Source organism: Aphelocoma coerulescens, chromosome 14, assembly GCF_041296385.1.
Source record: "Aphelocoma coerulescens isolate FSJ_1873_10779 chromosome 14, UR_Acoe_1.0, whole genome shotgun sequence".
NCBI classification, from domain to species: Eukaryota; Metazoa; Chordata; class Aves; order Passeriformes; family Corvidae; genus Aphelocoma; species Aphelocoma coerulescens.
The window spans coordinates 2,410,152-2,423,822 of NC_091028.1; the positions used below are offsets into that span (position 1 = coordinate 2,410,152).

The following is a 13,671-nucleotide window of genomic DNA, read 5'->3' on the forward strand; positions in this document are numbered from 1 at the left end:
TGCTTTAAGAGCAGTTTCCTCCCTAGAGAGGGGAGAAACCCTGACCAAAATCAGGAATAAAGTGCCTGCACCAACCCCATGGCCATAAGGAACCCTCGTGCCAGCAGTGGTGGAGCCCCATCCCTGACCCACCGAGGCTCTCACATCCTCACCTGCATTGGGGAAACCCCGGTCCGGCCCCAAAAGCAGGACAGTCATGTGCCAGGGAAGGATCCACCACCACACACAGGGACTTGGGCTCTTCCAGCTGCTCTCCCCCATGGAGCCAACACCAAGCACTCCAGCTTGGCAGTAGTGGCACTTCGGGAGGAATTGTCCCCATGGCTCTCCTCAGTATTGTTCCCTCCGTCCCCAAACCCACAGGACCATTAATGACTTACTCTGCCCCACACCAACTCCAGCAAAAGCTCGCCAGGGAGGGGGAAGCCTCATCACAACCCAGAATTTGGGGAGAAGAGACAATTTCTGCAGAGCTCTCAGCTGTGCAGAAAGCCCAGGCTGGCATTTCCACTGCTCCATGGCATCTTCAGGGCTATTCCTTGGGCTTGGAAGTTTTAGGATCCCAAAACAAGGTTCATGTCAGGTACCACTGATAGGAACCATGACTCCCCTATTAACACAGAGCTCTCTTTCAGCCTGGAGGTACCTTCCTGCTGCCAAGCACATCAAGGGCCTCCAACATAAGGACGTGGAGCTGAAGTCATTCCAGAGGAGGCCACAGAGATGCTCCAGGACTGGAGCCCCTCTGCTCTGGAGCCAGGCTGGGAGAGCTGGGGATGTTCATCTGGAGAGGAGAAGGCTCCAGGGACACCTCAGAGCCCCTTGCAGGGCCTAAAGGGGCTCCAGGAGAGCTGCAGAGGGACTGGGGACAAGGCATGGAGGGACAGGACACAGGGAATGGCTTCCCAGTGCCAGAGGGCAGGGCTGGATGGGATATTGGGAAGGAATTGTTCCCTGGGAGGGTGGGCAGGCCTTGGCACAGGGTGCCCAGAGCAGCTGTGGCTGCCCCTGGATCCCTGGCAGTGTCCAAGGCCAGGCTGGACGGGGCTTGGAGCAGCCTGGGACAGTGGAAGGTGTCCCTGCCCATGGATTGGGGTGGAATTAGATGAGCTTTAAGGTTCTTTCCAACCCAAATATTGGATGATCCAAAGCACAGACACACCAAGACCTGAACAGCCAGTGATTCTGAGAGCAGCCTGATGAAATCCCTGATGTTTCTCCCACGGTGGTTGGTTGCAGTCCTGTCTCTGCTGGGAGGCCTCAGGCCTGAACCAAAAGCACCAGCCCATAGCACCATCCCATGTGTGGGAAGGGGACTGAAAGATGGAAAGATTTTAAAGTGGAAACTGAAGGCTGAGAGGAGCTTTGGGGGCTCTGCCTGACGTGGGACAATCAGGGAAGCACAACTGTCCTGCAGACCGGGCTGCTTCAGCCAACAGCTGCACTGCAGATGTCCCAAAAACCCCATCAGGAGAGCGGCTCCAGGCAGCTCAGTGCACACCGAGAGCAGGGACTGCACTCTGAGAGGAGCTGGGAAAGTTTTTGGCATGTGGGAGAGTCACTGCAAGGACAAAATGCACAACTCCCCAAGGCCACATTCACTCCCTGCGTCGCCAGGCCCTGCCACAATGGGAGCAAGGCCTGCAATCAGCACTGCTGAGACACCTCCTGTGCCAGGCTCGGCTCTGGGCCCCCTCAGGACAAAACAGACCCTGAGGGGCTGGAGCGGGTCCAGAGAAGGGAACAGAGCTGGGGAAGGGGCTGGAGCCCCAGGAGCAGCTGAGGGAGCTGGGAAAGGGGCTCAGCCTGGAGCAAAGGAGGCTCAGGGGGGACCTTGTGGCTCTGCACAAGTCCCTGACAGGAGGGGGCAGCCGGGGGGGGTTGGGTTCTGCTCCCAGGGAACAGGGACAGGAGGAGAGGGAACGGCCTCAAGTTGCACCAAGGGAGGTTTAGGTTGGATATTGGGAAAATTTCTTCATGGAAAGGGTGGTCAGGCACGGGCAGAACTACCCAGGGCAGTGCTGGGGTCACCATCCCTGAAGTGTTCAAAGAACATGTGGATGTGGCACTTGGGGACATGTTTTAGTGGTGGCCTTGGCAGTGTTGGAACAGTTGGACTCAATGATCCCAGAGGTCCTTTCCAACCTCAAAGCTCCCCTGATTCCCAGCCCAGCAGAACCAGTCTGGCAGCTTTGTACCTCCATTTTCCACAGGTGCCTGAATTTACACAACCACACTGAGGGAACAGTTCAGCAGGGACCAGCCTGGGGTGCCAGGTCAGAAACTCATGCAGGAATTACGAAAAGATGGAGCCAGGAATGAGGAAGGAGAAGCAAGCCATGGTTCACTGCCAGCAGCTTCCCAGAGCTGGAAAAATGTTGGTCCCATGGCAGAGGGGATGCTGAGGGTGGCCCAGCAGAAGCAGCTCTCCCTGCCCAAGCAGGCTGAGGCTAAAGGGAAGTCATTTGTTTTGCAAAATTCCAAACCCAGGAATTAAAAAAAAAAAAAAAAGCCCCTGGGTTCCAAGCGGATCATTCCTCTGACAACGAGCAGAAAATGGAAGTCAAACAGGAATAAAGTGGAGAGGAATTCTGTGGGCAATTGTAATGATTATCAATTACTGTCTGGGCTGGGTTACATAATGGTATCAGCAGCTGGGGAATGCTTTGGGAGAGGGCACCGTGGGCAAGAGCCATCGAAATGAGCCCTGTGCTGTGGTGCACTGTCATATTCCAATCAGTTAATTATGATGAGCCCAATCCAATTTTAATCAATCACAGCCCTGCTCCTGAGAGGAAGCCTCTCATGAATCCACCTCTCTTCTCTCAGTATTTAAAGGTATAAAGTATAGAAGTATAAAAAGAGAGGGAGAACAAGTTTTACACAGGCAGACAGTGACAGGACAAGGGGGAATGGGTGCAAACTGAAAGAGGAGAGATTTACACTGGATCTTATGGAGAAATTCTCCCCTGGGAGGGTGGGCAGGCCCTGGCACAGGGTGCCCAGAGCAGCTGTGGCTGCCCCTGGATCCCTGGCAGTGCCCAAGGCCAGGTTAGACGGGGTTTGGAGCAGCCTGGGATAGGGGAAGATGTCCCTGCCATGGCAGGGGTGGAATGGGATGAGCTTTAAGGTTCTTTCCACCCAACACTGAAAACCCTCAGATGGGCCCTTTTCGGCCACTGGGGCTCCTGTCCCAGCCCGGGGCAATGCCCACCCAGTACAAACTGGGCTTTTCACTGGTGCTGCACCCACACCCCATTCCCCAGACACCCTGGCTTTGTTCCCTTACCCACAGCCTGTGCCAACTCTGCAAAGGTGGGGCAGGTGATGCTTTTTCCTTCTTCTGGGTAAAGAATGTTTCTTTATTTGCAGAAATGAACTCAAATTCCAGAGGAACACAACTAACCTTGATCAAAATAAATCACAGCATCACAGACTGCTTTGGGTTGGAAGAGACCTTAAAGCCCATCCAGTGCCACCCCTGCCATGGCAGGGACACCTTCCACTGTCCCAAGCTGCTCCAAGCCCTGTCCAACCTGGCCTTGGACACTGCCAGGGATCCAGGGGCAGCCACAGCTGCTCTGGGCACCCTGTGCCAGGGCCTGCCCACCCTCCCAGGGAACAATTCCTTCCCAATACCTCATCCAGCCCTGCCCTCTGGCAGTGGGAAGCCATTCCCTGTGTCCTGTTGCTCCAGACCCTTGTCCAAAGTCACTCTCCCAAAAACCCACTCCTCACTCACTGCACTCTCAACCTGAGGGAGCAGGGAAGAATAAAAACATTGATTTAATAAACTGGTAGCTGGGATAAAATTACCAGCAGCACCCTCCTCCCAGCCCACACAGACAAACCCAGCCTTTGAGCATTCACAGGCCAGGATAAGCCATCCATCCATCTGATTCCAGCCACAAAAACAGCACCAGAGAGCTCTGCCCGGGCTCTGATCTGCTCCCAGCCCTTCCCACCATTCCCAGGAGGCCTCCCAGGAGCTTAATGCCAAACCCGAGCAGGAGCAGCAAAAAAAACCCGGGAGCACGGGAATTGTCTCTTCCTCGGAGGCTTTTGGGATATTTATAAGTGAATCAAGTGAGCTGAAAATGGAATTTGCAAACCAGCCACCACCTCACCCAAAATTACACAAAATATGTTGGCTTGGAAGCGTTTTCCTCTCTGAGGGAGAAAGAAAAACTCCTGTCTTGGAGCTCCTGGAGCACACAGACCTGTTATTTATTGATGGTGGTAAAAGCCCTTTGAAGAGGGAGGAGGAGAGGGAGGAGGAGAGGGAGGAGGAGAGGGAGGAGGCGAGGAAAGGGCTCCCACCCGATCCTCCAAAACCCACAAATTCCCTGCCATGATTTTCTTTGGGGGGAAAAAATTGGGCCCTTGGTCAAAGCAAGCAGAATATTTCAGATTTGTTGCTGTTCCAAAGCACACAGGGGTGTCCACAGGCACCTACTGCACACCCAGAGCATCCCCCACTGCCATCCCACCCCCCTTCCACAGCAGGAACCAAATTCCAGGAGCTGGACCTGATGATCCTTCCAAACCTGGATATTCTATGAAGTTAAACAGCAGTTAAAGCCTCTGGAGGGTGCAGCAGCAGCAACACAGTTGGAGGCAATTTAAGCCTCACTCGCCTGTGAAACCCTGATAGGTAAATTTAGAAATCTCTTCATAAAACCAGCATTTCCTCTGCTCAAACTGGTTAAGAACCATGAGAAAATGAAAAATAATACTAGTAATTGAGGTTTCCTCATGACAGAGATTCAGACTATCAGATTTCACAAAAATCTGGGGGAAGTGGGAGAAAACCAAGGGGAAGAGGGAGGACATCCAAAATCAGATGCAGTGTCAGCACCGCCAGGGGAGATGGAAGGAGGAAGCACTGGATCCAGATACACAATTCCCAAGGGATCCATCCGAGGGGAGCAGGAAAAGCCAGCCTGGCATCACCATGGGGGGGAACCACTAAAAAGCTGCAGTTTGACACTATCCAGACTTCATTACAGAAACGAATTGCCAGATTTTCACATTGTTTTATTCAAAAATAAAAACCAACTGCAGGATTTTTGCAGCTGCTGTCTGGAGTGATCCCTGCCAGCCCCAAAATGGGATTTGTTCTGCAGCTCTCAGCTCAGGCTGGGCACCCCATTCCAAGAGGCTGAGAAAAGTACAACAAACCTGATAAAACCTTTCATAAACCATCCCCTGAGGGAAAGTTAAAAGCTGAATATGGAGAGCTCAGCTGAGGATGAGCTGATGTGGTGGCAGGACAGGTATTGAGGGATGGAAATGTTAAAGAAAGCAAAAGAAATCACACTGAAATGAAGCTCAAACTGATCATCAAGAGGAAGAAAAAAAGGGCTGAAGATCCCTTTGAGCCTTTGGAAGTGGGTTAGACAAACTCTGGGATTTCTCTTAATTGAGCCAAGGCAGTGAGATCATGTGGTGCAAGAGGCTTTTCCTTCTCCAATTGTCTGTTAGATCAAAACAAAAAAGGAAAAACAACCCAAGGTGCCAGCAGGATGCTTGTCCTCAGCCTTACAAACAATCCATTCTCCTCTGAGCCTGCTGGAAATCAATCCAGAGAGAAAAGGCTTGGGCTCTGTCACCTCAGCCACACAGACACAGTGCAAGGGTTCAGCAGGCAAGACACAAAACATTAAATTTTAAAGCTAAATTTAAACCAAAAGTGGTTGCACAACAGCCTTAGGTTCTGTGCAACCCCCAGAAGTGCAAGACACAACCCCTCCTGCTTTGCTAGGTGACATAAAAGTGACATCGAGTGTGTCCCCACCTCCCTGCTCACTATTTAAGCCAATCTTACTCCATCCTTCTGTCCCAGCCGGTGGCTCCAGGGAGCATCAGATGCCAGAGAAATGCAGGGAGAAAGGGGAGGGAAAGGAGACAATAAAAACACACCACCACTGGCAGCTGCCTCACAGGTGGTTTGTGAGCGGTCCAGGGGTGAAAAAATCAAGTTGTCCTCAAGTCAAGTTGTCCTCAAGACTTTTCTGTCCCAAATCCTGTTTGCAAGTCCATGGAGCACATCAGGGGTCCATGTGAGCTTTTCAAGTGGCAGAACAATCCACGTTGGACAAACATCCTCCTGGGACAGGCTGTGGGAGGACCATCCCAAGGCTGTCCCTTCCCTGCTCAAGGCCACCTCTGGCTCAGTTGTCACCCCCAGCACCATCCTCTCCTCACCCCTTTGAAGATGAAGCTCCTGGCCAGAGCCTCAATCCCTATAAACTGTTATTGCTGCAGAGCAAAACAAACTGCCTTTATCTTTGCCTTGATCTCTTCCCCATCCCAGCACCACAACCCCGGAGCTCTCCCAGTCAGCCTTCCAACTTTAAGCAAAACGCCATCCCAATCCCATTTTTTTATCCCCACAGAGAGAAAAAGAGCCAATTCTTCCGACCAGAAATCCACAATCCCATCGTGTTTATGGAGTAAATGCCAGCTGGTGCCTTCCCTTTGACATTTAGCTAATAATTGTTGCAGCCAAACGAGCTGACAGCGCTCAGCTCAGCAGCCCATGAATGCCTCTGGTGTTTGAGTGAGCGCTAAAGACAACACTTGCTGCTCTCCAGCTCCTCATCCATGTGGATACACACACACACACACACACACAGAGGCTCTCCTTAACCCTTCAGCCCTCTCCAGCCTCGGGAATCAGCTGCTTGTGGTGCTTCAACTTAGCCATTTGTTCCACCACTATGAACCCAGCCCTGTGGGCAGCAGGCAGGAGGAAGGAGGGGAGGAAAAAGGGAAGCAGGTACCTCCAGCAAGAGGGCTGGAATTTGTTCCTCGTTAACTGCCTGCTGATTGCCTCGATACCTTTGTGATTATCCAGCCAGCCATCAAACCCAGGCCCCTCTCTCACAGCATCCCAGTTCTGGTTGTGGCACAACCTTTATTTACACCTCGAGGCTCCCATGTAGTTACCTTAACACTGTTTTACCCACTGGGGATGTTCCTCCCCTTTAAATTCCACCTGAGCTGGATCTCCGTTTTCCAAAAGACCCCCTTTGGGCCCAAGTTCTGGCTGCTTCACGCAAAATAGGTCAGGAAACTTCCCCAGAAGTCCTCTCTTTATTACTCCACACATCGGGGGAGTTTAGGTCGGATATCAGGGAAAGGTTCTTCCCCCAGAGGCTCCCCAGGGAATGGGCACGGCCCCGAGGCTGCCAGAGCTCCAGGAGCGTTTGGACAGTGCTGCCAGGGATGCCCAGGGTGGGGTTATTGGGGTGTCTGTGCAGGGCCAGGGGCTGGACTGGATGATCCTGGTGGGACCCTTCCTGCCCAGGATATTCTGTGATTCCATGATCTGCTGGGAGCTTACGAACCCCACCACCAACCCCTTCTCCTCCTCCCTCAGTGTGCCCTGGTCTTTTCTAAGCTGCAGACTCACACCAAGTCCTCTTGCACCACAGGCATCACTCCTCCTCCTTTGCCAGTCCCCTGGAGTGCCCAGGACCTGTTGGCTCAGGCATTGCCACACCAACCTCCCCGAGGTGCTCAGCACTCACTGTACCAGCACCCAGCTGTTCTGCATGCCAAGAGCTGCCTGTACCAGCCTCTTGCAGATGAGAAATGGGTTTTAAAAGCATCATTTAAGGCAGCACAGGCAGCATTAGCTGTGCTCAGCAGCAAGGAACAGGGAGCCTGCAGAGAGCCCCTTCCCAGATGGATCCACATGGACAGACACCGGCCAGCGGCACAAAACCTCTGGGGACACCCTGCTGAGCTTTGGGGTGACCTTAACAGCCCACAGCCACTCCCCAGGCCACGTTTTGAAAGTGTTTTCCAGGCTCAGCGAGGCCCCTCTGGAGCTCTGGCACCATCCCCGTGCCGGCGCTGCCGGGCCAAGCTGCGCACCCCAGAGCCGCCTGCCTGTCCCCATTCCCCACGTCCTTGGGCTGCTCCACGCCAAGGGACACGAAGACAAACAGTCCCCCGGGGAAGTGGCACCGTGTGCAGGGCTCGGGAGCCTCTGTGGGCTGTCTGCTCCTGCTTCCTCTGCTGGGGCCAGCAGTGGGACACGGCGGTGGCACAGAGAGCCCGGCCCACGGCAGGACAGTGCAGAACAGAGGATTTATGAATAAAGCCTCTCTCCTGGCACAGGTACCCGTGCTCACACCTTGACACCCTCTGCACACACAGTGCCCTCACCAGCAACACAAAGAAGTTCCCTATCTCCACTCTGCACGGCTATTTTTCTAAAATAAAGACCTTTGTTTTATCTTTGAGAGGTGTTTCTAGCACGAGGACAGGGATGAAAAGCCCTCCTCCACCAAAAGCCTCCTTCACACATGATTTGCTTTGTCATGGCACTTAAATACCCGCGCAGCAGCCACGGAGGGAGAACGAGAGCAGATCTGGGCAGGCAAAGGGAAACTTCACAGCAATACCTGCACACCTTAAAAAAAGAAAAATCCTTTCTTCCTGCTAGCGATGCCAGCCCAGTCCAGTGCATGAAACACCAACAAATCCATCTCCATCCCCCGGTGAGCGCTGCCGGAGCTTGCTCCATTTTGGGTCAGCCCAGGCAGCTTCAAATTACATCGCCTCTGATCTGCTGCCGGGGAACACCGGCTCGCCAGGGCACAAAGCAGCGGAAAGGGGGAAAAAAAATACACATTCAGGTTGTCAAACCCGGGATAAGCGTGGTAGCAGGGAACCACGGAATGGCTGGGGTTGGAAAGGCCCTCAAGGATCACCTCGTTCCAACCCCGTGCCATGGGCAGGGATGCTCCCCGTTACGGAGGTGGTCCACGGCCAGTGAGGTGCCAGCAAGGGGGGCAGAAGCAGCCCCACCTCCCGGGCTGTCCCCGCTGCCCAGCCAGACCCCGAGGCGTCAGTGACGGAGAACAAAGAGCGGGGCTGCCGGCTCCCGGCGGCGCTGCCGCGGTGCTGCTCTGCTGTTCCCAGCGGATCGGGCCCTGGACACGGCAGCTCCGGTTCCTCCGGGCGCAGGGGGCGGGAGAGCCGCTCGGGCCCGCGCGTGCCCTTCACCCGGGGCGACGGCGATGCCAGCGCTGCCCTTGGGGACACTGACGGCTCTCCAAGGAGCCCCAACAGGAGCCACCATCACCCTCGGGCAGCGGGGCCACCGGCCACCCAGGGGCGCCACCAGCCGCGGTGCCCCGGCCCGGAGGGAGCGCCGGGGGCCCCGGTGGGCAGGTGCGGCGGCGGTGCCGGTGTGCCCGGCCCGGCGCTCACCTGCTCGGCGCCGTAGGCCGTGGCGAACTGCACGAACTCCTCCACGCGCACGAAGCCATCGCCGTCGCGGTCCAGGGCGTCGAAGACCGGGCGGAGGCGCGGCTCCTCATCCGGCGGGGGCTCGGCGGGGCCGCCCGGGCCCGGGCTGCCCCTGGCCTCCCCCGGGCACCAGGGCGGCGGCCCCGCGCCGGGAGCGGCGGGCTCAAGTGCCCAGAGGTCCAGCTCCGGGCCCAGGTCCGCGTGCTGTTCCAGCTCTGGTTCCAGGTCCAGCTCCGGTTCTAGGTCCAGCTCTGGCTCCGGTTCGAGGTCCAGCTCCGGTTCTAGGTCCAGCTCCGGCTCCGGTTCCAGCTCTGGCTCCGGTTCCAGCTCTGGCTCCGGCTCCGGTTCCGCTTCCAAGTCCAGATCGGGCTCCGGTTCCAGCTCCGGCTCCGGTTCCAGCTCCCGCTCGGGCCCCGGTCCCGGCCCCCGGGGCAGCGGGGGCTCGGTCCCAGGCGGACGCGGCTCCATCTTCACCGCCGGCGCTGCGCGCCCGCCGCCGCCCGCCCCGGGCCATGCCCCGCGGCCATGCCCCGCTCACATCGAGGCGGTGCCGGTGCCGGTGCGCTCCCCGCGGCACTCACGGCTTTGTGCGAGGAACGCCGGCCCCGCCCGCCGACACCGGGGGCGGCCCCGCCGGTCCCGCCCCGCCCGGGGAGCGGCGGCTCCGAGCGCCGGGGCCGCGAGTCCTGCCCGGGACCGGGGGTTGGGGGAGGCGGCGGCGGCGCTGAGACACAACCCCGCCGCCCGCCCGCCCGCGCCGCCGCTCCGGGGCCGCCCGCGGAGAACCGGCAGATCCAGCCCGGCCGCCGCCGCAGTAGCCGGGGCGGTGACGTCACTCGCCTGCCGGTGCGCCCCGCCCCTCCGCGGCGCGAGCCCGTGCCGAGGCCACGCCCCCTCCCCGGCTCGCGCGCGGCGGGGGCGGGGCCGGAGGGGAGGGGCGGGGCCGGGCGGCGCGCGAGCACGTGGGACCGGAGGGGCGCCGTGAGTGGGGACCCCAAACCCAAACCATGCTCCGGGACCCCAAACCCAAACCATGCTCCTGAATCCCAAACCCAAACCATGCTCCAGAATCCCAAACCCAAACCATGCTCCAGAATCCCCAAACCCAAACCATGCTCCTGAATCCCAAACCCAACCCATGCTCCAGAATCCCAAACCCAAACCATGCTCCAGAATCCCCAAACCCAAACCATGCTCCTGAATCCCAAACCCAAACCATGCTCCGGGACCCCAAACCCAAACCATGCTCCATGATCCCAAATCCAAACCATGCTCCAGAATCCCCAAACCCAAACCATGCTCCAGAATCCCAAACCCAAACCATGCTCCAGGATCCCAAACCCAAACCATGCTCCTGAATCCCAAATCCAAACCATGCTCCAGGATCCCAAACCCAAACCATGCTCCGGGACCCCAAACCCAAACCATGCTCCATGATCCCAAACCCAAACCATGCTCCAGGATCCCAAACCCAAACCATGCTCCAGGATCCCAAATCCAAACCATGCTTCAGAATCCCAAACCCAAACCATGCTCCTGAATCCCAAACCCAAACCATGCTCCAGAATCCCAAACCCAAACCATGCTCCTGAATCCCAAATCCAAACCATGCTCCAGGATCCCAAACCCAAACCATGCTCCGGGACCCCAAACCATGCTCCAGGATCCCAAACCCAAACCATGCTCCTGAATCCCAAACCCAAACCATGCTCCAGGATCCCAAACCCAAACCATGCTCCTGAATCCCAAACCCAAACCATGCTCCTGAATCCCAAATCCAAACCATGCTCCAGGATCCCAAACCCAAACCATGCTCTGGGACCCCAAACCCAAACCATGCTCCTGAATCGCAAATCCAGACCATGCTCCAGGACCCCAAACCCAAACCACGCTCCAGAATCCCAAACCCAAACCATGCTCCTGAATCCCAAATCCAAACCATGCTCCAGGATCCCAAACCCAAACCATGCTCCGGGACCCCAAACCCAAACCACGCTCCAGAATCCCAAACCCAAACCATGCTCCTGAATCCCAAATCCAAACCATGCTCCAGGATCCCAAACCCAAACCATGCTCCTGAATCCCAAACCCAAACCATGCTCCAGAATCCCAAACCCAAACCATGCTCCAGAATCCCAAACCCAAACCATGCTCCGGGACCCCAAACCCAAACCACGCTCCAGAATCCCAAACCCAAACCATGCTCCGGGACCCCAAACCCAAACCATGCTCCTGAATCCCAAACCCAAACCATGCTCCAGAATCCCAAACCCAAACCATGCTCCAGAATCCCCAAACCCAAACCATGCTCCTGAATCCCAAACCCAACCCATGCTCCAGAATCCCAAACCCAAACCATGCTCCAGAATCCCCAAACCCAAACCATGCTCCTGAATCCCAAACCCAAACCATGCTCCGGGACCCCAAACCCAAACCATGCTCCATGATCCCAAATCCAAACCATGCTCCAGAATCCCCAAACCCAAACCATGCTCCAGAATCCCAAACCCAAACCATGCTCCAGGATCCCAAACCCAAACCATGCTCCTGAATCCCAAATCCAAACCATGCTCCAGGATCCCAAACCCAAACCATGCTCCGGGACCCCAAACCCAAACCATGCTCCATGATCCCAAACCCAAACCATGCTCCAGGATCCCAAACCCAAACCATGCTCCAGAATCCCAAATCCAAACCATGCTTCAGAATCCCAAACCCAAACCATGCTCCTGAATCCCAAACCCAAACCATGCTCCAGAATCCCAAACCCAAACCATGCTCCTGAATCCCAAATCCAAACCATGCTCCAGGATCCCAAACCCAAACCATGCTCCGGGACCCCAAACCATGCTCCAGGATCCCAAACCCAAACCATGCTCCTGAATCCCAAACCCAAACCATGCTCCAGGATCCCAAACCCAAACCATGCTCCTGAATCCCAAACCCAAACCATGCTCCTGAATCGCAAATCCAGACCATGCTCCAGGACCCCAAACCCAAACCACGCTCCAGAATCCCAAACCCAAACCATGCTCCTGAATCCCAAATCCAAACCATGCTCCAGGATCCCAAACCCAAACCATGCTCCGGGACCCCAAACCCAAACCACGCTCCAGAATCCCAAACCCAAACCATGCTCCTGAATCCCAAATCCAAACCATGCTCCAGGATCCCAAACCCAAACCATGCTCCTGAATCCCAAACCCAAACCATGCTCCAGAATCCCAAACCCAAACCACGCTCCAGAATCCCAAACCCAAACCATGCTCCGGGACCCCAAACCCAAACCATGCTCCTGAATCCCAAACCCAAACCATGCTCCAGAATCCCAAACCCAAACCATGCTCCAGAATCCCCAAACCCAAACCATGCTCCTGAATCCCAAACCCAACCCATGCTCCAGAATCCCAAACCCAAACCATGCTCCAGAATCCCCAAACCCAAACCATGCTCCTGAATCCCAAACCCAAACCATGCTCCGGGACCCCAAACCCAAACCATGCTCCATGATCCCAAATCCAAACCATGCTCCAGAATCCCCAAACCCAAACCATGCTCCAGAATCCCAAACCCAAACCATGCTCCAGGATCCCAAACCCAAACCATGCTCCTGAATCCCAAATCCAAACCATGCTCCAGGATCCCAAACCCAAACCATGCTCCGGGACCCCAAACCCAAACCATGCTCCATGATCCCAAACCCAAACCATGCTCCAGGATCCCAAACCCAAACCATGCTCCAGAATCCCAAATCCAAACCATGCTTCAGAATCCCAAACCCAAACCATGCTCCTGAATCCCAAACCCAAACCATGCTCCAGAATCCCAAACCCAAACCATGCTCCTGAATCCCAAATCCAAACCATGCTCCAGGATCCCAAACCCAAACCATGCTCCGGGACCCCAAACCATGCTCCAGGATCCCAAACCCAAACCATGCTCCTGAATCCCAAACCCAAACCATGCTCCAGGATCCCAAACCCAAACCATGCTCCTGAATCCCAAACCCAAACCATGCTCCTGAATCCCAAATCCAAACCATGCTCCAGGATCCCAAACCCAAACCATGCTCTGGGACCCCAAACCCAAACCATGCTCCTGAATCGCAAATCCAGACCATGCTCCAGGACCCCAAACCCAAACCACGCTCCAGAATCCCAAACCCAAACCATGCTCCTGAATCCCAAATCCAAACCATGCTCCAGGATCCCAAACCCAAACCATGCTCCGGGACCCCAAACCCAAACCACGCTCCAGAATCCCAAACCCAAACCATGCTCCTGAATCCCAAATCCAAACCATGCTCCAGGATCCCAAACCCAAACCATGCTCCTGAATCCCAAACCCAAACCATGCTCCAGAATCCCAAACCCAAACCATGCTCCAGAATCCCAAACCCAAACC

The 13,671-nt window shown here is 55.8% G+C and overlaps 1 protein-coding gene across 2 annotated transcripts in view; it reads right to left on the reverse strand.

Annotated features, from left to right (window-relative positions):
* The window catches only part of RAB11FIP3 (RAB11 family interacting protein 3), a 75,684-nt gene extending 65,692 nt beyond the window's left edge, over positions 1 to 9,992 (reverse strand). The window contains exon 1 of one of the 2 annotated variants that reach the window (XM_069030411.1): positions 9,229 to 9,992. In XM_069030411.1, coding sequence (XP_068886512.1) covers positions 9,229 to 9,735 — 507 coding nt within the window. In that variant the 5' untranslated portion in view covers positions 9,736 to 9,992. The remainder of the gene's footprint in view (positions 1 to 9,228) is intronic. The other variant, XM_069030412.1, reaches the window with a different exon arrangement.
* Between the last annotated feature and the right edge of the window lie 3,679 nt (positions 9,993 to 13,671).